We start from the raw sequence: 27,197 nt of genomic DNA on the forward strand, positions 1-27,197 counted from the left end.
TTGGTTAGCGCACCATAGATTGCTTTCTGTGAGCACAGGGAGTCTTTCTGTGTAACCGGGATAATCACTGCAGTAGGTATAGTCTAAATGTGAATCTACTGACATTCAAGTGACCAGTTGATCAATAGTTCATTGAATAATTCATTGAACCTTCCGCCTAAGTTAACTTTTCTTTCATTGTTACTCCTCTTTTATTTTATTTTATTTTTATTTTTTAATTTTTTTTGAGACAGATTCTAGTAGCCCATACTCAGTCTAATTCTCTTGCCTCATGGTCGTTCAAGTGTTGAGATTGCGGACATGAGCCCCCTATGTACCTGCTATCTCTTTTCTTATTAAATAATGTAATTCTTACAAGTATCCTTTCTCCTTGCTCAGTGATGGAAATGAGGTTCGGTGTGCACTGCTACGTTCCCAGGAGCAAATGCTGCCCTCAGTAAACGCGCATCCAGCAAACACTGGCTAAGCGAGTGAATGGCCCGGTTGTTTCTGTAGAGCTGGGTGGGAACTGGAATTTTAGTCCAGAGCAGGATTTGGCGATGAGGTTTGGTGCCTGGGTCATTGATCTGCTTGGCAGAAGGCTCAGAGAAGACTTCCAGGTCCCCTGCAGTTAGAAGTCCTAGAAACCACATAAGCCATGGAATACAGGGCAGAGAAGGAAGGCGACTTGATGGCCCCTTACTGTGTAAAGAAAAGAAAAATTGCTTCTTCCTTTGCTTACTCCTCCCAACTCAGCCAGTCTCCTTTTTAGAGGAAACCAAAGTTTGGCCAATGTGATGTGTTCTGTTAATTCTAATGCGAGCAGGAATTAGAGCAGAGTTCAGCAGATGAAATCCTGGCTCTGTCCTCACCAGCTCTGTCCCCTTAGCTTGCATCATTTCTCTGAGCCCGGTCTCGTCTTAACACAGAGATGACAGTGTTTAATCATCGTCCCCTGCAGAGGGTACACTTTTGGTAGATGTTAGCTAATAATATACATTACATAAGCTTTGTTTGTGTGGAATAAATCCACAGTAAGCTGCCAAACCAGTCAGTTTCCTGATGCGTGGATTTGTGTTGCGTTCCCTTTGGCACAGTCGTTCTGTGAGTCTCCAAGCCACAGCCGTGACCGGAGGACTAACTATAGCTTTAAGTGTATACCTGAGCTTGGGTACTTTGTTACACATGACAGAGAGCAGAAATGACGGTAACTCTTTAAACTACTGTAGTTAATGCCTGGCAGTCTGAGAAAGTGACAGGATAACACCCCAGTGAAACCAGCTCTAACCATCTCCTAACCACATCCTAAGATTTGTGGTGCCTGCCATTCACACTTCCCCTCATCTTTCTGGCTATCTGGGCTCAGGTAATTCTTGGACTACTGGCAAGGGTCTGGCAGTGTCTGCTGGAGTTAAGCCCTGCATCTCCACAGGTACTCCTGGCCTGGAAAGTTAACCCAGAACCAGTGGACCAATAATAGTGTGTAAGTGCAGAGTCCTCAGGGTAGAATACAAGGTTCCCTGCACACCACCTCCTGTCACGTGTACACACTACGTGTACACACTGTCTCCGCAGAAGGACTCCTGTAATCCCATTTCAGTATTTCAGAGATAGACATTTCAGTGTCTGTGCACACCTGGCACCAGAGTGGGTGCCTCTCCCTGTCCTCAGGCAGTGGATGAGCCCTGATGTTTCTACACTGTGTGTGTGTGTGTGTGTGTGTGTGTGTGTGTGTGTGTGTGTGTATACACACGCATGTGGGGGGTGGGGGAGAAGGTGAGCTGCGAAGCACTGATTCAGCAGCCTAGAATTTCAGGACCTAGGGCTGCCCAGTTAAAATTCTGGCCTTCACTTTTCAGATCTGGAGTATACAACTCCTTTCTGTTATGGTAGAAAACCAAAGGTCACTATTAAAAGGAATGTAGGGTTGAAATGGCAAGATCCAGGAAAAAGAAAGGGCTTGCTGCTGGGTATGAGGTGACAGAGCAGATAAGAAAGACGGCTTTGAGCCAGTGCGGCTCCGCTGGCTGCAGTCCCACAGAAGATACACAGAAGACACTATTGTTTTTTGTTTTTTTTAATACATTCCTTTTTCTGGTAGTTACAGTAGACTAAATTCTAAGCAAGGACGGGTTTATTTTGTTTTAAATAAATCTATTCCTTTTCACCTGTTGTGTTCTGCATATTTCAAAAAGAATATCTGAGACTAACCTGTAGAAAAGGAGTTAAACGTGAGGTAACCAAGAGAAAGTATATCTTGGTAAACTATGATAAGAATAAACTTGTCCAGAGACAGTAAAAGAAAAAGGCCTATGGTAAAGTACTAGCTGGTTGTGTGAATTTGAGAATAGTCTAATTGGCTGTTAGCAGGCCTCACGAAGTCAGATGGTAGCAGTGCTGACCAGGGCTAATGGCCAGTAGGCAGTGGCAACAGCAACACATCAGATGCACAGAAGACTGCACCAAAATTAGGCAACTCGTGAGCTTGCATGAGCATCGCCCTGCTTGGACCAGTGGAAGTGTGTAGAGCATGTGGGTCTCTGTTGACTTACTTCTCCATGCCCAGAGAATTAACCAGACTTAATAAAAATGGCCCCAGTCTCCTCCCAGATTCAGCCATAAGTCATATTAAGAGCCCATAGACAAGCAGTTCAGCACCCCCTCCCATACAGCAGCACACAGAACCTCTCTGGCTGCCCGTCCTTCCAGAACTCTGTTTTCTACAATAGAGCTTTGCACTTCTCCTTCCACTCCCATAATAAAAAACCCTTTAACCACGTCCTTTTGATTGTTTGTGAATGTCATCCCATGCGTTATTAGAAAAGGACCCAGGATGGAAACCTGTGTGAACGTGAACATTCCAGCACCCAAGCTTCAGAGTTTAGTTTTCCCCTCAGGGACCATCACCACTCCCGACTGCTGCTTTCACCCACTCCTAGCCTGTTTCATTGTTATCTGCCGTGAGCTTCAGAACCTGGCAGTTAGGCCTTTGGACTCTTGTATGTGTCTACCTTTCTGTGTGTTTGCTTACTCAGTGACACTTGCAGGCTTCCTGAAGGATATTTCCAGTTCACACTTCCAGGTCATGAGGGTGTTTGACTTAATAGAAGTACCCGAAGCCACCCTCAGGCCTAGCTCATGGTTCCTGGCACACTTCCTCATACATAGCCCTCCTTTAGTCCTTGGGAGGATGGTTCTCAAGGGCTGGTGGGCAAGGCTAGGGAGGGAGCCTGAAGGATGATATTCACATCTTGTGGAATGCGTTTTGGATTCCACTTCCAAAAAGGAAAGCAGTGAGAACAGCCACCTTATCTTTTCATTTTGACCTCTTTCCCAGGCAAGGGCCAAGTACTGTTTACTCCTGATGGCCTGTGTTACGCATGCCTCAGAAGTGAGCTAGGGCAGTGAGAAGGGCCAGGGAGTGAGTCTTCTTTGTGTTGTAACTGGGGGAGAGAAAGGTTTTCCAGAAGGGAAGAGAATGACGCATACTCATACCGTGTTTGCAAAACTGTTTACAGAAACATCTTCTAGCTTCATTGCTTTGCCAAACACTTAGATTTCATTCCCTTCCTTTCTTCCTTTGACTAGATCTCAGGCAGCCCAGGGTGCATGCATGTATTACTCTCTAGAAAGGAAAGAAATCTGACCACTTATCATGTGTGGTGCCAACTTGCCCTTGGGAGAAGAATCAGGAGCACAAGATCCATCAGAAACCTAGTGAGCTTGAGGTCAACTTGAACTTCATGAGATCCTCCAAAACAAAGCAAAAAATGTAACACACACACACACACACACACACACACACACAGCACACACACACACAGCGCACACACACACAGCACACACACACATACACACACCACACACACAGCACACACACACACAGCACACACACACACACACACTCACAGCACACACACAGCACACACACACACACTCACACCACACACACAGCACACACACACACAGCACACACACACACAGCACGCACACACACACACACACACACACACTCACCGTGGGTTGCCACATTCAAGATCACCACCCATGTGACTTAAATAAAACTTCAATTTCTCGAGTTGGGGATTTAGCTCAGTGGTAGAGTGCTTAGGCAAGCGCAAGGCCCTGGGTTCAGTCCCCAGCTCCAAAAAAAAGAAAAAAAAAAACCCTTCAATTTCTCATTTCCAGATGCTAAAAGCCCCAAAGTAAGTTTTTGGCAGGTTGCCTTATAAATGAGCCCCTTCGTCCCCAGTTCAGGACTGTCCCAGTGACCCTGTTCAGAACCCTACCTAATGACCAGGTGATGCTACATTTTTAGGTGCCAGAGATTAGTGCTTCAACATGTGACTTTTGAAGGGGACACAGGCTCGGAATTATTAACCTACTCATTTCAAAACAGTATCCCATTGTGTAGGTAGCCCACGATGACTTTCACACTAGGCCTAATGTAGATGGATTATAAGGCTTTCCCGATGTTTATAACTAAGTCTTTGAATGCTTAGAGGTGTGACTCTGCCAGGATGAACATGGAAGAATTGTAAGCGTTGCCCTCTGAAGAGTTTAAAAATTATGTGGAGGAGAACTCATGAAGCCTCAACCCTACCCAAAGAACTACGGGCAACTAAGGAATGTAAGTCTTTCCCAGGGAAGAGCACACCATTGGTTATCCAATACCAGTGCTCAGCCCTGAGAACATACATACAAATAACATGATAGAGCCCGAGCTGGGTGTTTATTCACCTTTAGGAATATGTATGTGTATACACATTTGCATGTAACAACAGTAATGAAAACAGAAGCCATGAATTTGAAGGACTAAGGAGGGGTATGGGGAGGTTCGGAGGGAATAAAGGGAAGGGTGAAATGATGTAATTATAATCTCAAAAAAAAAAAAAATGAAAGAAGTAAAGTGAAAACCGTAGCCCTTAGTCCTTGGTGACAGGATGCTGGCAGGAGATTCGGAGTTCAGCTTGTGGTTTGTGACGTGGCCCCAGGGCCTGGGGTTGTTTGTGCTTTTGTTTGTGGATTTGCCACCCACATGACTTCATCGTACATTACTCATTGAACATCTATTTACTGAGGCAAGGGTGGACAGCACTGCTTTGTTCATCTTTAATGTTTATTTTAAACAAAAGGCTTTTAGAAAGAGTAACTTTGAGCTCATAGCTAAATTGAAGAGAAAGCAGAAATATTTTCCGTATGCTCTGTTACCACAGAAGTGCATCTTCCCCAGTGATGACTGCCATTCCCATGGTGATGAGCATCCCCCTGCGATCATCATTTTTCTCCGTGATGATCAGCATCCTCCCAGGATCAGCTTTCCTAATGACATCTTCCGTCATCACCATGCCCACTTAGACAGCATCCCTCAGCACAGTGACAGGCTTGTGCCTGATGAGCCTGTGTCTTCCCTTTGTTTCCCAAAGTCCCTAGCTTACGTTACAGCTCAATCTTGGTGCTATAAACCCTGTGTTTGGTTGCTTCATAAGCCTGACTTGTTCGGCAAAAGACTTATGCCCTATAGAGCCAGGGCATAGGTCAGTGGCTTTTCTCTCCAAGCTTGTGACAGTCTGGAGTTCAGTCAGCCAGGGATTGACTAAGGTGAAGAACTGAAGGAGTGATATACCAGGGTAGTAACACTCTGGAGGCAGGGGCTGGGTGCACCTTTTACATTCTAAGTTGTGTTCTCCCCACAGTGCGGTCAATCAGAGAGGTGGAGTAGGAATTCCCCGAAGGCCAGTGTTCCTTTACAGACACCGTCTGCCATGTCTGAGTAGTACATTTGTCAGAATTTAGCTTAAGGCAACACATGCCTTCCCTTGTTTATTGGTATAGTTTACTTTGAAGGGTGACTCTTGATATAGTAGAGAAAGCTATTGTTGAATTGCAATGATTTTTATAATTTTTATACAATATGTACACGCATATAAATATACATATGTCTGTTTTTGGCAGTACTGTGTTTAGACCTATGGCTTGCACATGCTAGGCAGATTCTGTACACTGGACCGTATGTAGCACTATAAATAAAGAGTGATGTTTGACAAATTCAGTGCATATATTGATAAATTACTTAAACGTAGATTAAACCACTTACTTCATTTTAGCATTTCCCATAATCCTATCCTTTCTGTCACCATTTAGATAAATTTAAATATCTGTATGCCTTCACTCTCCTTCTATGGAGATAGCAAGCCTAACCATTGATTCTGCTGTGGTACAGTTCCATCCATAGCTTGAAGCTTTCTAGCTCGTTCTAAAATGCCTGAGATGATTGACCTGTAGAGGGGAGAGGCTTCCTGGCCTGGGTTTCAGAATGTGATTGGCTGTTGCTGTGCTTAGGGTCTGTGACCAGCAGCACAGCATGGGGGTGGGGCGCATCTGACAGAGGGAGCCATGCCTCCCAGGCCCTTTCTCTGACGGATCTTGCTCCAGTTCTGCTCTTAGGTCAGACTTCCTCAACATTTGGGTCATGACCCCTTTGAGGGCCAAGCAACCCTTTCACAGGGGTTGCCCAAGACCCAGGAAACACAGAAGTTTATGGTTCATAGCAGTAGCAAAATTACAGTTATGAAGTAGCAGTATTAATTTTGTGGTTGGGGGTCACCACAGCATGAGGAACTGTATTGAAGGGTCACGGCATTAGGAAGGTTGGGAACCACTGTCTTAGGTTGTATGTGGCTGGCCCAGTCTTCCGCCACATTTGAGCAGTGCTTAAGGTTCAAACTTTAGCAAACTGCTTCTAAAGGAATTTTCTTTCCTAAAAGGGTGTTTTGTCATGTTTGAACTTGGCCCGCAGCAAATCTGGTTATCTGAGACAACATATCTTAAAGAAAAGCTAAGAAAGAGGAGGAAGAGCTAGAAAATCACAGTTTTGGGGGGCGGAGGGAAGAGAGACTAAAAAGAGGAAGACCTGTGCATGTAGAAAGAGTCAGTAAAATCAGAGATGGACAATGGGGACCAGGTGGCCCGGGGATGTGGAGTTGGTGAATGTTTTGCCTGTACAAGGCCTTGGGCTCAACCCTGGCACTTTATGTGGTGCTTGCCTGCAGTCCCAACCTCTGGGAGGAGCTTGAGGCCAAAGCCGACACCAGCTAACAGGAAGGATGGAGCGTAAGGGAAGTGGCAGCTGTGCTGATAGAAACACATGTGCACGGGCTCCGGCCCCCTCTGGAGGTGTGTGGGCTCGGCCTTCGGAGGACTCCTTTAAAGTGATGGCCTATTAATACTACTCAGCTATCAAAAACAATGACTTTATGAAATTCGTAGGCAAATGGATGGAACTGGAAAATATCATCCTGAGTGAGCTAACCCAATCACAGAAAGACACACATGGTATGCACTCATTGATAACTGGCTATTAGCCCAAATGCTTGAATTACCCTAGATCCCTAGAACAAAGGAAACTCAAGACGGATGATCAAAATGTGAATGCTTCACTCCTTCTTTAAAAGGGGAACAAGAATACCCTTGGCAGGGAAGAGAGAGGCAAAGATTAAAACAGAGGCAGAGGGGCTGGGGATTTAGCTCAGTGGTAGAGCGCTTACCTAGGAAGCACAAGGCCCTGGGTTCGGTCCCCAGCTCCGAAAAAAAAAAAAAAAAAACCCAGAGGCAGAAGGAACCTGCATTCAGAGCCTGCCCCACATGTGGCCCATGCATATACAGCCACCCAATTAGACAAGATGGATGTGAAAGATGCCCAGAGTGGGGAGACCCTCACTCAAGTCTTGGGATGACACGACCCCCCCCCCCCCCCAAGAACTCACACAAGACCATCCTTGTTGTAATCACATGAGGTTTATCGATAGGAACCAGTGCACTGGGGTCGAGACTGGTATCCCACGCAGGGGCAGTGGAGTTCACCCGAGAGGCTGGGAGAAAGAGTATTTAAAGGCAGAGGCTGTGAGCCCCAGAGGATGGGGGGATGTCAAAGGGGAAGGCACCACAAGTTACAGGATTGTTTTATGGCTCCAGGAGATAAGGGGACCCAAAAGGTTTTATGGCCCCCTGGTTCCTGGAACAGAGCTACTAAATCAGGAGAAGGGTCGGGTCTTCTGGTCCTCATTATTTTTAAAAGTTTGTCAGAATTGATGAAGCATCTGCATTTGAGACACCTCTGGTTAGGCTTGGGCTACCGGTTTCCTGGGATGCTCTCTGTAGGACACAATGGCTGGAAAGCACAAGTAGGGGCTTAAGTAAACATCACAGGGGCAGAGCAAAGAACAGTTACTCACACCATGTGATAAGCAAAGTAGTTCTCTTGCATTTTTAACAATCTGTCTTCCTGAGTCAGGTCCTGTTGCTGAGTTTTGGGCTAATTTAAAACTCTATCTCAGATGAAGCAAAGAAGTGCAGGCCGACAGGAACCCGATGTAGATCTCTCCTGAGAGACACAGCCAGAATACAGCAAATACAGAGGCGAATGCCAGCAGCAAATACATAGGCAAATGCCAGCAGCAAACCACTGAACTGAGAACGGGACCCCCGTTGAAGGAATCAGAAAGGACTGGAAGAGCTTGAAGGGGCTAGAGACCCCATATGTACAACAATGCCAAGCAACCAGAGCTTCCAGGGACTAAGCCACTACCTAAAGACTATACATGGACTGACCCTGGACTCTGACCTCATAGGTAGCAATGAATAGCCTAGTAAGATCACCAGTGGAAGGGGAAGCCCTGGGTCCTGCCAAGACTGAACCCCCAGTGAACGTGATTGTTGGGGGGAGGGTGGTAATCGGGGGAGGATGGGGAGGGGAACACTCATAAAGAAGGGGAGGGGGAGGGGTTAGGGGGATGTTGGCCCGGAAACCGGGAAAGGGAATAACATTCGAAATGCAAATAAGAAATACCCAAGTTAATAAAGAAAAAAAAAGTGATGGCCTATTTAACCTTTTGAGTAAGATGGCTTGGAAGTTGAGTGCAAGACGCTGCAAAGACTTTAGCAAGAATTTGAAGTGATGAAGGCAGAATCTCCGACACTGGTGCTTTCCTGTGGTAAGTGAGGTAGGGAGCGTGTGACATGGCCGGACTTCTGAGAGCTATGGCACTGTTGTAATTTTCTGTATTATTGATGTACCTGCTATCTAGTCTTATTGTACATGATGTTTATAATACAGTCCTGTAACTGGTGCTTGTTTGGAAGCTTTGCAAAGTCTCCAAGAAACCGAACTACTGGGGCTTGGGTTCAGTATAAAACAGTGTCCACACTCCCAGACTCAGATGTAATTTGCAGTTTATGGTAATTCCTCTCATACACGCCCTGTTGTGTAAAAGCTCCTCCCTCACAGCAGGTGCAGCTGAGGGGGCTGCCAATGACTGCAGCAGCCTATAAGGACATTCAGCTTCTGGCACCATTGTTACTTTGTAAGTGATGACACTGAGGTCTAATGTCTAGGCGGCAGAGTCTAACTCCCAGTCTACACAGGATGGTTTCTCGCCTGAGCTGCTTCCACTCACCATCCTGCCCTTTTACGTTTTACAGAAGACCCAGTTTTCCCAAATAATGGGAGGGGGGCAGACAATGTTGAATTGGTAAAGTGTATACTGTACAAGCAAGAGGAATTGATTTGATTTCTAGGACCCACCAAAAAAAAAAACAAAAAACAAAAACAAAAAAAAACTGGGTATGGCAGCCCACCTCTGTAATCCCAGCCCCTTGGAGGCAGGAGCAGGAGGACCCCCATGGGCTTGCTGGCCAGCTCACCTAGGTGAATGGGTGAGGTTCACGTTCAGAAGACTCTGTCTCGAGAAGTGGGTGTTAGGAGCAGCCTCCAGTGTCGATCTCTGGCCTCCATATGTATGTGCAGCACACACGGTGTGACATAGTGACCTAGTTTCCCCAAGTGAAAGATCCGTACGCTCTGGTGGTACTGCAGGAGTTCTCTGCCCACTGAGCCCATACGGCACTCATTAGCCTAGGAGATTGCCTTGAGGGGCATAAGACTGAGAAGCAGTGCCTGCATAAGAGGTGGCTGGCTCCCTTCCTCAAGTACAACCTTTTCCTCCCAGCATGTTCTTCCTAGGTGTCACAGTTGGACGTTTGTATCGTTGGGTCAAGCTTCTTGTTTTTCATGTCCTTTGTCTTTCATGGAATCCCTTTTCAGTTTCAGCTGTTGCTTTTGCTTTTAGCTGATCCCAGAAACGTTTGTTTTCTCTTCAGTGTAATGACTGCACTTTTGAGGAAGTCCCTTTCCTGTTCACTCCTGGCCATCTCCCAAGCCATTAGTGCTCATCCTTTGAGACAGCATCTAACTCGCTCTAGCAAAGGCTCTGCCACACACCAGACTCTTCTCATGTCCTGTAGTCTGATGACCGAAAGAACAGCCATCTTGTAGCCTGGAAGGGCCACCAGCCTAAAGCTAGGGCCAATGTTTGCAAAGTAGTGGATCTGTGTACAACCGTGTGTCAACTGGATCTCCTATAATTCAGTTCAAATTTGACACTACCCAGTCTCATAAGATTGTCCAAATTTCAGAGGCTGATCGTAATCTGAACCTCCCATAGCCTATCTGATTGGGTATAAAAGCCTGAGTTCCTAAACTTTCCACCTAGGGTTCAGTAACTTGCTGAAGTTATCCACAGAACTTAGGGAAAGCTCTGTAATTATATTTCTCTGCTTATCATAAAGGTTTCAAACACAGCTGAATGTACAGGGTGAGGAGCTCCAGAGTGTCCTGGCCCCAGTAGTATCTGCTTCCACAGTGATGGGGCACATCTTAGTGTACATGGCCACACTTACTGACACTGAATCCCACTGATGAGAGATTTTTGTAAAGATACCAGTGTGTATCCAAACTGAGTCAGTCATCGGCCATTGGCCATTTAACTCAATTGCCCATTCTCTCTCTGAGAGGAAAGAGGAGGGAGCTGGTTTCCAATCTTCAACGTTATGTGCCTACCTCTGACAAGCAAACTCCCTCCCCTCTAAAACGACTGGGGACAAGAGCTCTCCCAAGAGTCATGACGTTAAGCATAGACTCAGGTGTGTTTAAAGGGGGTTATGAACACCAAGACGCTCCTCGCCCACCTTGGAATCCCCGTGGTTTCAGAGGCTCGTGTTCCATGGCCCTGAAGAACAGTTCCTTGCTCTTGCTCTTGCCCAGCGTGGTAGCACACTGAGAGGGTATCTGTGTCTTTCGCAGTTGGCCTGCTGCTGCGGATCTGCTGGTTGTGCCCTCTGCTGTGGCTGCTGCCCTAAGTTCCGGCAATCTCGGAGCACCCGCTTCATGTATTTATTCTACTTCACCCTGGTCATCATCCCCTGCTGCGTGATGATGTCACCCTCTGTGATGAAGCAGATGACGGAGCACGTAAGTTTGTGGGTCTTGATAAGTTGTATGAGAAGTCTGACATGGAGGACTGGGTTCAACCTCTCCGTAATTGGGGGTCCGTTACTTGTCTGTTGCTGTGATAAAAACATTCTAACAAGGCAGCTCACACAAGGAAGAGTTTATCTCAGCTTCTGGATTCGGAGGGCTAAGAGCCCATCATGGTGGGTTGGCATGACAGCACATAGTAGGCACGGCAGCAGGAAGTTGAAAGCTCACAGTTTGAACCACAGCACAAAGCAGAGAGAACAGAATGAAAGTGGGCAGAGCTTTTTAATTAGCCCGCCTCCCCACTCCCTGCAGCATACTTTCTCCATCAGGGCTGCACCACCTACAGCTCCCCAGACAGCACCACCAGCCAACTGGGGAGAGAGTGTTTAAGTGCCTGAGGCTGTGGGGGACATTTCTCATTCAAACCACTATACTTGGTCTCTGAATTGTCTCAAAGCTTGTCCACCACTTTCCGGCCAAACAGGCAAGCCATTCGACAGCTGGATCTTCAACCAACTAATTAATGTTTGGTATGATGTATAGGTATTTTTATGAATATGGTGTGTGTCTGTGATGGATGCACGTGAGTCTGACTGCTCAGGAAGGCCAAAAGAGCATAAGGCGTTCTATTCACTACACTCTGCTTTGTCCCTTTGAGATGCAGTCTCTCACTAACCCTGGAGCTGGTTGGGGTTGGAGGGCAGCGAGCCTCCGTGATACTCTTATCCTCCGTGCTGAGGTCAGAGACATGCATGGGCATGCTCAGCATTTTACATAGTTGCTAGGATTCAAAATCAGATGTTCATGCTTATGCAGCAAGGCAAAGCCACTGAGTCTAGCCACTGGGCCACCTTTCCAGCCCCCGGTAGCTTTATCCTCTGTAGTGGGATATCCACAGTTGGATGCTGTTGGTAGAGAATGTTGATGTCAGAGGATCATGTTTGGGCTCTCTTTGTTTATATCCATTTCTGATAAAAAAAAAAAAAAACCACAGTTTCTGCATGTAGAATTCTGCAGACTCTTTATCTTAAGGATGGCTGCTGGGGTTTCAAGTCACAGCTGGATACACAATTTCTCACTCCGTGCGGATCTGCAGGAGCCACGTGCTCCGCTCCAACTGCTTCTCTGTCAGCCACTTCCACACACTGTCCCCTTGGCGGGTTGTTACCACACCTGACACAAACATCGGGCTGTTCTAGCTTGGCACTATGCCACACTAGCCCCAGGCATTCTATAGCCCAGCATGGCTTCCAGAACTGAGACAGGTCGTCTCTCTTGCCAACCAGAAACTTTGCTCACATCCCCTGTAGCCCGGTAAAATCAAAGCTCTAGAAACTTGTAGTTTAACAATTAGATTTATATGTTAAATTCTCAATCTACATCCTCAGAATAAATTCACTGGATTGGAATCATCATCCTCCTCTGTCGCCATCTTCCCTTTTTCTTGCTCCTCTTACTCCGCCCTCCTTCCTAGACTTTTCCCGCCTACCCTTCCTTCTCATCCAATGATAGGCTTCACCTTATCCTGGACCCGCCTTGCTGCACAATGACTTCATCCTACAAGACCAGATATCATGTTTATTATTTAACAAGTCACATGAAACCCTTCAGTTTGTATTTGCAGTGAGGTCAGCTTCCTCCTCTGCTCCATTGGCTTGGTTCATGACAGATTTCCTCTACTAGGGCACAGCCGGCCAGGAAGAGAGCTCAATGGTGTGTTAAGACTACTCTCCTCTCAGGGGAATGGTGGATGAAACAGTTGTTTTCCAAGTCCATTTCCCTTTAAAACCCCACTGAGCCTCACCCTCCAGGCAGGCAGTGAGGTGGCAGCGAGGCGAGGCCATCCTTCTTCTGTGGTTACAGTCTTGGCTGGAGCAGCTCCTAAGCAGACTGCCCCAGACCTGGGTCACACGATGGCCATTTCAAATCCACTCTGCTTTAAAGCAACCATTTTCCTTTTCCTTCTCTTTATGCTAGGAGTGGGACCTGGGGTCTGGCAAGTACTAGGCAATCCCTGAACTATTGACCTACATCCCAGCTGAACAACCGTTTCTTACAGGCTCTTGGTCTATTTTTATCCTGTTTATCCTTTAGTTAGAACAGGCCCATTGAGCTTCCTGTTGGGCAATGCCTTTCTAATTGTCCTTGTGTGTTTTTGATTACAGAATAAACTACTGTAAAGCCTCTGATTAAGGCACCACAGTGAGGGATATGTATGTTTAGATGAAAAGTGAAATTTGTCATTCAGAAAAAATGATGGGAAATTTTCCGAGGCCTAAAACAAGGTAAAAAGAATAGGTTCCATGTGGAAAGATACTGTAGAGGTTTGGAACGGAGAGACGAGGGCCTTGGGTCCCTTGAGGGGTCCATGCTAGACTTGCTTTGTGCTTATTGATATATTTCCCACACAGTCCTACTGGCACCATGCTTCTACTTAATGTGCTGGACCTGCGACTCAGCAGTTAGGAGCCAAGGCTGTGCTTGCAGAGGACTGGGTTTGCTTCCCAGCACCCGTTTCATGCAGCTCACAACTCCCTGTAACTCCAGCTCCAGGGACTGCCGTCCTCTTCTGAGCTCTCCCCTATTTTTTTTTAAATAATATAAAATAGAATTATGATATATAATTAAAATTTTAATTTTTTTAAATTAAAAGTGTTTGAGAGCTAGAATGCTGAACGGATTGGTTTCAACTCTTACTGGCGGTCTGTTGATGTTCCCCTTTGTATCCATCCATTTAAATGGAACCTCACACTGGCTCCGTGAGTCCTGCACCCCTGAGCTGTACCTCAGTGAGCCCTCTACCACGGAGCCACATGCTACTTTTATTTTTCTAGTAGTGTAATACTCTAAATTCGTGAGCAGCCACTCAGTGGCCCACTGTGGCCCTGTGGCGACAATTCTGTGTCACTGCTATCTGTGGTATGAGCTCTGCTCTTTAACTTTTCAATGCAAATAAAGTGAAAGCCTTCAGTCCAAGAGACGAAAGTCTATGCCCATGCTGTTATGTAACATCTCAGACCACAGCCGCAATTATATAGGTAATTTAGAAGCCACAGCTATGTGTTTTAGGCATAAACTTTATAATAATTTACACGCCCGATTCCTATGTAAGTGTCCTGCTCCTGCCCCCATGCAGCAGCACTAACATTTCCATCCCGGCCTTATCTGTGCGTCCCGACTCCTGGCAGAATCTTCCAAAGGACGATGCTGACTGGTGTTGCCCAGGAAGGCTTCACGGAGGCAGGGTGTGTATACGTGATAAGTATTTAAGGAGCTGGTTTTTATAGGGTAATACCGTGTGTCAGATTTTAGTTTGAGCATTTTACCTGTATCTTCCTCCTGCATTGTCGCTGTTCCTGTGCATGCAGTGGGAATTGTTATTAGTCTACGCTACTGGTGAGGAAGCAACGAGCCACCTAACCAGTTTACTGCCTTTTAGCCAGCCGCTTGGAAGTAGAGTGGGGATTTGAACTGGCCAGACTATGTGCTTAGCTCCTGGGCTGTGTAGCTAGAAAGACAGAGAAGGAGCAAGGAGAAGGCATGTACAGAGACAGGAAAAACAAAAACAAAACAAAACAAAACAACAACAAACAGTGTGTCACTGACCAGATCCAACTGGAATTTCAGTTTTAAGATAAGGCGCTTGGTCCGTGACTGAGGGAGCAGCTGTGCTAGAGTCCCAAGCAGAGGTGTGATCATGGAGCAGGGAGAGGTTGAGGAAAGTGAACTAACTCACTGGGGTGACTTGGGATCAGAGATCAGACAGAGAGGGAGGGGAAGGGAAGGTGTAACCCTGGCGCCCCGCAGGGTGGTTGTCAATGTTTTATGTTTGCCTCTGAATGTACATATTTAAAAATGGCTTGGCCATTGGTCCCCAGCTCCGGAAAAAAAAAAAAAAAAGAACCAAAAATGGCTTGGCCAGGCTTCCTGCATAGAGAGTGAGGTCACTCTGGGTGAAACAAGTCCTCTTCCCTCACAGGGGACGGCTGTATGGCCACAAAGTCACCTTGTTTTGTGGTGCTATAGTCAGGCTGACCTCGTGCCCAGGCAGTACTTGAGGGTGGGCCCTGAAAAGCCTCCTTGTAGTGCATAGGCTGGCCTTCTGCCGGTCCTTGCCTGCTCTTTGTTGGCCTGTGGGAATGCTAGAAGTGACAGTGGCAGAGAAGAGAACCGCAGGCGTGTGGCCTGGATCGGGTGTGTCATTGCCACCCACCCTGCATTCCTGCCTCTTAGTTAGGCCCCTGTCAGGGTCATGTGGCCTGTGGTGTGTGGGTTGAGGACAGGAGAGCCACTTTCTGGTTTCAGAATGTTGTCTATGTATCTCAGTGAGAAGGAACTGCAAAGAGATGCTGAGGCAACTTGGTCCTGCTTGTCATGAGGTAAACCCTCCTTCCTTGAGACCAGAGAAGGGTGTGTCTCCTGTATGGTTGAGTCCCAGCGAGTGGTTTCTGTCTTCTTGGAGCGAGCCTTTTCTCCCATGCCAGAATGTAAGAGCCATTTTAAGCAGGCTGTTCCAGGCAGTCAGCATGGCTTCCAAGCAAGTACAGAATGTCTATTTGGTCCCTGGGGACGTTAGTGGACATTAGAATGTTGAACACCAGAGGCAAAGGAGTAAGGGCTCCAGGTTTGCACCGACAAATCAAGATCTATCTGCCTGGTTTTTAGATAAAAGGTGACAGTTGAGTGTCCCAGAAGCTGGTCATGTGTGTGCTGAAGAACAAGGGTCCCTGGCCTTTTCCCCTGAGGAGCTCACTGGCCAATGTGGGAAGAGCCTTCGGTGCTCCAACCTGTTATGTCTTAGGCTCATAATCTCCCTGTCCTCTGCTTGGCACCTGCATTGCTCTGATGGATGGAGATGTCTGACATGGTGCATTTAAAAATTTCAAAATCCCAATAAATCATAAACAGTGCTGTGAACTCATTTGTCTGGTATACGGTGTGTGGAGTGTGATGTTGTAATGTGTTTGCCTTATATCTAAATTGTAAAGAAGTAGTCGATATGTTGTGAAGAGAGACTGGTGCAATCTGTCTTTTCGTTGTTCCTTCCTTAATGTTTAGAAGGGGTTATGTTTGGCTATATCTTCTGATCTCTCTGCAAACATTTTATTTTGCACATTATTTCCCAGAGGCGAGTCAGGATAGCTTTGAGTGGTAGTGATTTGGCAACTGGTAGACTGACTAGTTTTTCCCCTAGCCGAAAAGACCCTCACTCAAGTCTTGGGATGACACGCCCCCCAAGAACTCACACAAGACCGTCCTTGCTGTAATCACATGAGGTTTATCGATAGGAACCAGTGCACTGGGGTGCACTGGGGTCGAGACTCGTATCCCACGCAGGGGCACAGGAGTTCGACCCCCACTAGCTGAGAGAAGGGATATTTAAAGGAAGAAGCCACAACACAAGGGGGCAGGGATGGTGTCGTTGGAAAATGTGGAGAATACCAGTGAAAAGTCACAAGGAGAAGCTTCCTGTCTCTTAAGATTGCTTTTAAGATTGCAGTCTAACTTTATGGTCAGCTAGTTCCTGGGAGTAGCTTTCTGTTATCTTTACTAGATCGGGATTCTATGTAAGGACCTTATCTTTAAGCCCTTTTATCTAGTTTCTGGGAGAGCAGGCTCAGGAAATGTGACCTTTTACCTACTTACAGGTAGAGAGCAGGGTCTGGAATTTGAGGTATTTAGGGCTTCTTAGGGGTGAGATAGCATTTCACTAAACTTCTGACTTCTTAGCTGCATTTTTTATTCTTTCAGTTGCTTCCATGGTAGGGTTCCCCAGACTGCATGGGGTCCCATGTTTGATCCTGATCACCAACAAATATATATCATAGTCATCGATTCCAGGCATGTGAAAACCCAGTGATCTAATCCATGAAGCATGTTTCGAACGATACCTGGCACATTGACTTCCCAGTAACATGTAAATATGTTGACCTCTCCAGCATCAAAGAAGCCAGCAATCTGAGATGTATCTCATACAGCCTTGTTGCTATACAATTCATACAACTTACAATTGAGTTCTACAACTAGCACTATAATATATAGTCTTAGAACATTTTGTCACTCCTAAAGCAAGCAACTATATTTATTCACACATGGTTCCCATTTCTTTGCAAGTTGCTCCAGCCCTACATAACCTCTGTTCTAGTTTCTTTCTGTATGGATTTGCTTATTTTAGTTGTTTCCATATAAACGGAGTCGCACAATACTAGAGTTTGAATGTGCCCCCCCCAATGTTCCTATGTTGGAAACTTAGATTCCAAGTCTGTTTCCTGTTTGGATATGGGGGCTTTGGGGACATAACTAGGGTTAGGTGAGGCCATAAGGTGCAAAGCCTATGATAACAATAGTGCTCTATGAAGAGGAAGAAAGACCTGAACTAGCACAGTTGCTGTGTCTTCCTTGTGATGTTCTGTAGAATGGTGCAGCACTGTGGTCCCCTGATGCTAGCTCTGTGCTCTTAGTTTCCCAACGTCCAGGACCATGAACTAAACAAAATTCTGTTTCCTTTAATCATGATGTATTAGGTATTTTATTAATAGTAACAGCAAAACATACTGTATATCTTTTCTGTCTGACCTCTTTCACTTAGCATGTTTTAAAAGGCCAAGCACACTGGAGCATATGTCCATGCTGTCTTCCTTTGTGTGGCTGGATAGTATTCTCCTTACGAATACTCCGTATTTCATTTGTTCACTCCTTAGTTGATGAGCAATTTATGTTATTTGTGCCTTTTGGCTCCCAATAATATTGTCACATTGTGTGTGTGTGTGTGTGTGTGTGTGTGTGTGTGTGTGTGTGTGTGTGTGTAAAATTATCTTCTGGGTATATGTTTAACAGTAGAATTTGTTGCACTGTTTAGGCACTCTGGACTGTATGAAAACACCCCATGTAATCTTTTGAGGAATTCCTGTACTGTTCCAAAGCAGTCACCTCATTAGCATCCTCACCACTATGTGAAACATTCATTAGGTGATGTATAAATGTTCTTTACCCTTGCCAAGCCTTACTATTTCCATCTCCTCACATCCATGTGTCTGTGACCTCTCTACCTGTGCCTTAGTTACGCTGACCACTTTCCCCAGCTTCTCCGGGGCAGCCCATTATCTCTGCTTCGGGCTATCCTTTATGAAGAACTGTGGGTATTGTGTTAGTCAGGGTTCTCTAGAACATGTGGAATGTCTCTATGTATTAGGGGAATTTATTGTGATGACTTACAGTCTGCAGTCCAACTAACCCAACAATGGGCAGCTGTGAATGTGAAGACCAAGAACCTCATAGTTGCTCAGTCCCCCAAGGCTGGCTGTTTCAGGTCTTCTGTAGACATGGGCTCCAACAGATGTGCTGGCAAGGGAGTGCAAGCAGTCAAAGCAGAGTGAATCTTCCTTCTTCCAATGTCCTTATGTAGGTCTCTAGCAGAAGATGTGGCCCAGATTAAAGTCATGTACCACCACACCTGGGCCTAAACTGTTCTTGGAACTTGCTCCGTCCCAGACTGGCCTTGAACTCAGAGATCTGTTTGCCTCAGTCTCCTGGGATTAAGGGCATGTACCATCTTGCTTGGGCCTAAACTTTTCATGACCACTATCCCTCAAGATCTGGGTCACCTGTGTGCCCTTCATTTCTGGATTGTAGTTCATTCCAGATAGAGTCAAGCTGACAACTGGGAATGGCCACCACAGGTACCTTCACTCAAAACATTGCCAGAGTCTTCCTTCCCGTTTTTATATCCAGTACTGACCACAGACTTTCAATGGATAAGACATGAGTATTTGGTTTATGCTGTGCAGACACAGACATGAAGGTATTGAGTTTGTGTTGTGTGTTCTATTCAGTGGTGAATGAGTTGGCCATGCCGGGCTCCTACCTGCAGCCTTCCTTATGTAGACAGCTGTGGGAACAGGTGAGCTGATGGCATTCTTGCTACTTCTCTTTCTCTCACATCAGTCCTGTCCCAGATCCTTGGAGTCACCTGCTGTCTTGTCTGTCAACCGCAGAAGCTACTTCAGTTAGGTTTTAAGTCTTGCTAAGTGAAGCATCTAGTTGTCTAGTTAGTTTGGATGACATTTTACACTCCTTTGGTGGGTCTTAGAGTGGAGCGGCTCGTGAAATGCTGGCATACGATGTTTAAGACTCTGTAGATTGGCAGGTGAGCTACTTTTTCTCTCTTCTTTTCAGAGGGCTGTGGTGACATGAATGTCAGCATTGTTCATCGTGCACCTTCCTGGGCGAGTCACAGGGATCCCGAGAACTGAGGTCTATAGCTAATGTGTCTAATTAAAGAAATGAGCAAGACCAGGATGCAGCTCCCACCTGTGAGGGGTGACACTAAATAGCAGGGCCTGTTAAGTGTTCCCCTGAGGAAACAGTGCTGCCTTTGACAGGTTGTAGTCTGAGTCAATTGATAGAAGAATGAAGGAGATTGGAAGAGCAGAAAAGCCCTAAGTGGCCATTTTAACTATCCAGTTGTCTGACAGATGACATAGCCCATGCAGTGAAGTGGCCTGCCCAAGGCTAAAAACACTAGTTACAGTGGGGACTGAAACCCAGGGTCCCTGACCAGTGTTTTCCTGCTCATATAGTCACTTAGTCATAGAAATAGCTGTTCTAGCCTAAAGCAAGCATGGCTTCCTCTGTCTCCTAAACACCATGGATACAGGAGCAGAGAGGAGCCTATCTAGGGACTACCTTCTTGTAATAGTGACATCCATTTAGTAATCAGAGCCTTCCTTGATGCCTAAATGTTCTCTGGACACAGTAGCAGGAAGTATTCCTTCTGGAAAGGTCACCTTCTCACCTGCCTGCCTCCTTCCTATCCTGTAGCCAAAAGCTGGGGTCAAAGAAGGACCGTTGGTCTAAAGTAGAAACCAGAATAGCCACAAACCGTTTCTTTGGTTTGCATGGGAAGTGAAACCTGCCCTCAGGTTCTGTTTCATGTATCTGTCTTTTTAAACCAAACAACAGCATTGGTGAAAAATATTTCACTTCGACGCAAGACACCATGCAGTTTGTGATGGTGCAGAGTGTCAGGGATTCATGCTAAAGGGCTAAAGTCTGGCTCTCTGACTAAGTTTGGTCTCTGAGTTGCATGATGAGAGTGCTGGGACCTAGGCTCCAAGGTTGTTTTAGTTGAATTCTAGCCCCAGGCAAAGCTCTCCTTTCTTATCAACCACCAGTTATGTTTTCTTGATAGAATAATATCAAATAAAAAGAAATCATGCTGGCTCAGTTCTTTGCTTCTGGGGAAATTTTAAGTTTATTATTTTAACCCAGCTGAGTGAAATGACTTTCAAAAGTTCTCTTTCTGAACGACAGCTAAATTCTGTGTCAGTATGCTTTGTGGGTCAGCAGTGTGGAGCCCCAACTCCTGTGGCTCACTAGGAGCTGCAGAGTTCTCATGGGCTGGGGCTTAGGAGAGTGTGCAATGAAGCTCCAACTCATCCGTTCCCTGCTTCCACCCTTCTCAGTGTGGCTCCGTGGGGACACAGGGTTTGAAAACAATGTTACCTTTCATCCGAGGTCATCTAGACCAGAAGCAAACAGTCCCTGCAAGCCCCTGCCTTGAATCCTTTGTGCAGTCTCCTGCCCTCCACACAGTGAATGGGGCCGGGAGATTGTCTTGTACTTGAGGTAGCACTTTGAACTTCCCTGAGAGGCTTTTGTAAGACTCTGAATCAAGGGCTGAGATTGACTCTGTCTAGTAGTAGCCAAGAGCTTGAGTGGAGCCATAAAGCAATAGGTGACTTTCATTGTCCTTGTCTGTAAGATCCCGTGCACAGAACTCTTCGGAAGGCCCCAGATGTTTGCTGGAGTTTTTTAAAGATTGTCCTGCCTTACAGTAGGGAGAGCGATGAGGTGAGAATGTGAATTATTCTCCATCCTTTCACCGTGACCATCAAAAGCATCCGTTAGATGACTGGCCCCCAAACCCTCACAGATAACTAGAACAGGCGAGTGCTTACAGTTAAGGATGGACGCTATTACTTGCCATAAAATGGAGCCAGAAGGAACGGGCACCACGGCACAGAAGGAGCTAAGCTGAAGTGGGCTCAGAATGGTGGGAACAGGAGTGAGCACATGAACGCTGGGGACGCTGTAGCACCCCCACCCCATGGCATCTTATTTCTGTGGTTTTCATTATCTGGGGTCAACAGAAATCCAAAAATATTATGTGGAAAATTCCAGAAATAAATAATTCAAAGTTTTAAATTATGCAGCACTGTCCCTCTCTATCCTGCTTAGGACATGAATTATCCCTTTGTACCACCAGCTGTCACTCAGTGGCCATCTTGGTCATCAGATCTGCTGTTGTGATATCAGTACTTTTGTTCAAGCAATCCTTACTCTGTTTGTTTGTGAATTTGTTGGTTGTTACTGGGGATTGAACCCAGGACCTCATATGTGCTGGGCAGTTACTCTAACAATAAGCTGTAACTAGCCTCAGCTCTTCTATGCTCTTCTCCCTTTTCTCTTCTTCCTCTTCTTCCTCCTGTTCCCCCCCACCCCTCTCTTTTAGATTAAGATAGGGTCTCTCAGTGTCCTAGCTTGTCCTCAAACTTGTAATTCTTTCGCCTTAGCTTTCCAATGTTAGATTTTAGGACTGTACTGTTAAATCCAGCTCAGGTGACTCTTACTTTACATGGCTCCCAAGTGTGAGAGCGTTGATGTTGGCTGTTTGATCGCACTTTGCTGCTGTTTCATTCTCTCATAGGAACTGTGCATTTTTACTCAGCTTTGCCCGTAGTTTCAGGCATGCATTGTTTTGGGGATAGAGTGTCATATAGCTCATTCTGGCCTCAAACTCACTACGTGTCTGAGAATGACCTTGGACGTCTTTCTGTCTCTACCTCTTAAATGCTGGCATTCACTGGTATTACAGATGTGTACTGTATACCTGCAGGTAGAGTGAGATCAATGTAGTCTAATTTTGAAGCTCTTTACAAAGTATAACAGTTATTTTTTGGCCACACTGCAATCTTGGTGCATTCTTTTTGGGCGCGGGGTTCCATAGACTAGCAGAACTTGCTATGTAGCTCAGGGTGTGCTAGAACTAGTACAGCCTTCTTCCCTAGCCGCTCGAGTGCGGGGCACTTTGGGGATAGGCGTGCACTGCCAGCTTCTGAGTACACTCCTTTTGTTCTGATTGATATGAGAGAGAGAGACAGACAGACAGACCGACCGACAGACCGACAGATGAGACAGAGTGTATTTGAGATAAGATCTTGTTTTGTAGTGCAGACTAGCCTAGACTTGAACTTCCTCTGTAGCCCAGGCTAGCTATGAACTCAGGTGGTCCCTCTGTCTCTTAACCCCTAGAGTGTTTAGATTACAGACAAGCACTATGATGCCCAATTGCTGATCCCATTATTTAAAAAACTGCTTAAAATCTGCTATTTTCATTGATTATCCATTCTTCTGAGTACAGGTACCAAAAACCGAGATGTGCTAAGATAATGTATAATCAACATCTGATTGTTGTAGGGCACTGAACCTCAGGTAGGTGAGATCAATAGTTTGGTAGCTGAATTTTGTGATGCATGCCTGTAATCTTGTCAGTTGAGAGGCTGACAGGTTGAGGCAGGAAGATTGTAATTTTGAGGCAAGAATGTATGGAAGGAAACCCTCATCATAGGCTGGTTGGCCCACTCTTGTGAACTCCAGCTGGGGCTGTCTGGACAGAGAGCTGTGGTGAGGGAGAGACTCCCCACAGGACCTTAGGCTGCTCCCTGTGGCTGAGGAAACCAGAACCACAGTGGGTGCAGTTCAGTGAGACAGTGTTCTACAGTCATCACACTGGTCTAAAATTAATGTGTGGACCTGCCAGCGCTCATCTGTGTGGATTTTATTTTTGGTTGTTGCAGGCTGTGCTTCTGGGACAGATGGGACAGATGTGAGGGGCTCTGTTTACGCCGCTTAAGGCTTCTGAGCATCAGACATCCCTCCCCCTCCCCCCTGCTCTCCATCAAAACATAAATACAAATCCTCTTTGTACACTAAAAATGGCAGAAGGTTCTACTGTTGTATTCACTTATAACGAGCTTCTGTGTGAAGTAGAGCTGATGAGGGAGGGGCCAAAAGGAAAAGGCTGGCACCAGCGATTGCACTGGGATAGCCAGATGTGCCCCTCAGCTCCTGCTCATTGACTTTTGGTGGGTAGAGTGAGTTGTCACGGTTGCCACTTGGCCTTCGAAGCATAAGCACATACTTCACCAGTTAACTGTTCCGTACTGAGCTCGAGAGTGGGCAGACTTTCTTCACAAATATCTGAAAACTGCAGGCGCTGGGCTTCCATTGCAGCACAAGAGCGGCCCAAACAATGCCAACAAATGGACATAGCTCCATTCTACCAAATGTTATTTACATAACCAGGAGACTGGCTGGATCTGACCTCTAGGCTGTAGTTGTTCTGACTCCTGTTTGAGGGCCCTGAGTGGCTCCGTGCAGGCCACACGCACACTCATTGTCCCTCATCTCTGAGAGACAAATGCTAGTGGCCTAAACTTAGTGCTCAGGCAACCAGAGCTCTGGATTACCTTGCAGATAAGGGCTGCATGAACCCCGTGCCTAGCTAGGCAAGCATGATTTACTGTCTGTTATTCTATGTGGAATTATAAAGTAAGTGGAAATAATTTATGGGGAACTGAATTATTTGTATGTATCTATTTCAGACCTGTTGGGAATGAAGGGGTTACAAGGAATGTAAAATGAGCACGTGGGGCTCCTAGTGTGGGGTAAGAAGTGAGGAATGCTGGAGCCAGAACCTGAGTGTCTCTTGTGCCTGGTTCTCAGGAGTGAGATCAGGAAGCAAGGGATCCTGGGCTTTCAGAAGCACCAGCTGTTTCAGTTGGTGTTACACCTTACAGAAGACAGTGATTCTCATGCCCCATCAATGTTTAACTACACATACTATACATGCATGGTGTGTGTGTGTGTGTGTGTGTGTGTGTGTGTGTGTGTGTGTGTGTGTGTGTGTGTGTGACTATGGTTATCTGCACAGCATTTCACTGGAAAGTTAGCTCCTTACTAGCATTGATTTAAACTGGTTAATTAGCCAGTGACTTACAGCACTGGGATCAAACTCAAGGCCTGTATATGCTAGGCAAATATCCTACTGGTTGAGCAACATTTCAGCCTTATAATAATAGATCTTAAACCTAGTTTCTTTGATGCTTATCTCTCCATGACCTGAATAATGCTTGAGTGGGTGGGAATGAGTGTCTGATTAAACCCTGTGTCATACACTGTGGAGTAGGGATAAAGAGCATGTGTACAAATTCTAACTTGGCTGAGCTTTCCAAAGTTCCCTACAAACAACCATGCATACAGTTGCATCCTTTAAGAGGACCTTAGCTGATTTGGTTACCTCAGAGAGATTTGCCACCAAGGGTCTTAGCCCTCCCTCATTGCGTTTCTCTGGGCTCAGACTGACCTTCCTCTGCTCCTTCACTCTCCATCCTCCCAGGAGAGTCAGTCGACTCCCATGGGTTGCCTCCTTTGCCACATGCATGCTGGCTACTCTAAAATCCTTACCCCTCTCTTGGCTGGCCTGAAACTTGCTGTGTAGACCAAGCTGATCTGGGACATAGGCGTCCCCACCCGCTCACCCCGTCTCTGCCTCCCAACTACTAGAATTCCAGGCATGTGCCAACATGCCCATTAACTCTAGTCTTTCTGTAGCACCCTCATGGACCATCCACCCACACATCCTCTCGATACAGGCGCCTCCAAGACAGGCTGTCATTAGATGAGTGACTGTCCTACTGTTGCAGTGATTCACTTCTGTGACTGCCTGTCAACCTCAAACCTGGGAATCCTCGCCCCAGGTCCCTGCACCTTCTTTATTCACAGATGAGGTCATATCCAGCAGGACAGCATCTTTCATGGCCTGTTCTCACTGTTCTTCACTGGGATCTACTCCTATTTCTCCATGTGCTGCCATCGTCTTTACCTAATCTTCTGTGGATGGAGGGAAGTTCACTGGCCCCACTCTGTGTCTGGCAGAACCCTTCTTCCAGTCCGGTGTTGTCTCCTGTGAGTTCTCTGGTTTGGACTGAAGGCTTATGTATTTAACCCTTCAGTTACAGCTGTTTTCTAGCGATTTGATCTGCCACAGAGGACTTGTGTGACTACACTCTCAGTCTGCCTGTGTGCTTTTAAACTCTGAAGGCTTTCTCTGGGGGGATATGACACTCCTTCTTGAGAAGTGGTAGGGTCAGGTCAAACCAGACCATGGAATTTTAATTCACCCCCTTCTTTTCTGAGATTTTAATAAGAACAGAATATATATCTTTCTCCTTAAAAAAAAAAAAAAAAAAAGGTCACGGTGCCCAGCCCAAAGAGGAGCAAGACATCATTGGTGTTGCTGTCTGTAAATGCTCCTAGGTTCCCCAAAGGGCTGCAGGATGCTAACATACTGAGGGAAGAAGCCTAGTCATACGCTCTGTCTAGGAGAGGGTGGGGACTGGTGCAGTGCTCTTGTCTCACAGCTGTTGTACCCTGGTCGGTAACAGGCTAGTACTGTGCTGGCAGAATTACTTCCAGGAGAAAATCTACGCACCCCTCCCCTATCCCAACATTCTTTCCAAGTGAGGGATGATGAGAAAGAATTCTTAGATCTTGCTCTTCTGGTTTCTGTGAGTCAATTTATCACTCACACCGAGCTGCCCAGAGCTTCCTCAGCAGTATGATTCACTGAAGCTCTAGGAATTTGATAGACTGAAATGGAAGACTAATTAGCTTTGCCAGTGTCACATTTTCATCTCTGACGTCATGCAGTCACTGGCCATGGGACTCCCATCTCCCCTTCCAGTCCTGGGAGAACCACTCTCACAGACTCTTATTTTGTCCCTCAGTTTGCATCATCCATAACCCGAGTCAGTGAGACCAATAGACCCTTCTGGAGCCATGTTTTATGTACCTGTGTGCTTGCATATGGCATATATGTATGGACATGTTCATATGTGTGTGCATGTCGTAGGTAGGTGCTCACGCATGTGTGGAGGCCAGCTTCATGTTAGCTGTCCTTGTTTGGTCCTCGACTTGTTTTGAATCCAGTCTCTCATTGAACCTTCAGTTTATTGATTCAGCTTACCCAGCAAACCTTGGGATCCCCTAGCCCAGCCTCCCAGTGCTGGGACTAAAAGCATGGACCTTAGTGTCTGGCTTTTAACATGAGTGCTGGGGATCCAAACAGCAGATGAGCTGTCTCCTCACTCCTCTTGCCTCCATTTTTGACATTAACTTACACACGCTTGAACATGCCAGGGGCATTGCTAGCCTCTCCAGTTCCTTTCTTCCGCTCATGCCTTGGAGAGGGTTTTTCTTTAAGAGGTGGCTATGTCTGAGAGTTGTTTGTGCTTTTGGAACTTTGGTTTCCTCTTGTTAAGTTCTGCAGATCCGATCCAAGGCCTCACACATGCATGGTAAAGGCACTGTCACTGAGCTATGTCCCTGGTCCTTGACGTTTCAAGACAAGGTCTTACCTTCTTGCTCAGCCTAGCCTTAAGCTTGTTGTCATGTGTCCCAGGCTCACTCGTAACCTGTGACACACCTGCGTCAGCCTCTTACGTGCGAGGACTAGATCCAAGTGCCACCATGCCTAGCCAGAACTCAGTTCTTAGGGACTAGGACCCGGGTGCCATTCATCTGATTGGCATGGCTCTACAGTAAGTCCTTGGACACAGCGCGTGGAGCCCCAGATGTGTACCTTCCTTCTTTAGGTCAGACATACCTTCAGTGGCCCTTGCAGTGTGTCTGACTCCCTCTCCAGAGAGCTCCTTCCGTATCTTACACAGTGCCTAAGTTTGCATGGTGACTGTTGTGGGCAAGGAACCGGAGTTAGCCCTTCACAAGGATCATCTGGGGGAGTCTTCTGGGTAACTTAGGAGATTCCTTCATTGGAAAG

The 27,197-nt window shown here is 46.3% G+C and overlaps 1 protein-coding gene across 2 annotated transcripts in view; it reads left to right on the forward strand.

The window, feature by feature from the left end:
* Window positions 1–27,197, forward strand: part of Serinc5 (serine incorporator 5) — a 103,452-nt gene that overhangs the window by 38,805 nt on the left and 37,450 nt on the right. For both annotated transcript variants that reach the window (XM_063281216.1, NM_133395.2), the window contains one exon: window positions 11,120–11,287. In XM_063281216.1, the coding sequence (XP_063137286.1) occupies window positions 11,120–11,287 (168 nt within the window). The remainder of the gene's footprint in view (window positions 1–11,119; window positions 11,288–27,197) is intronic.

Source organism: Rattus norvegicus, chromosome 2 (assembly GCF_036323735.1).
Source record: "Rattus norvegicus strain BN/NHsdMcwi chromosome 2, GRCr8, whole genome shotgun sequence".
NCBI lineage: Eukaryota > Metazoa > Chordata > Mammalia > Rodentia > Muridae > Rattus > Rattus norvegicus.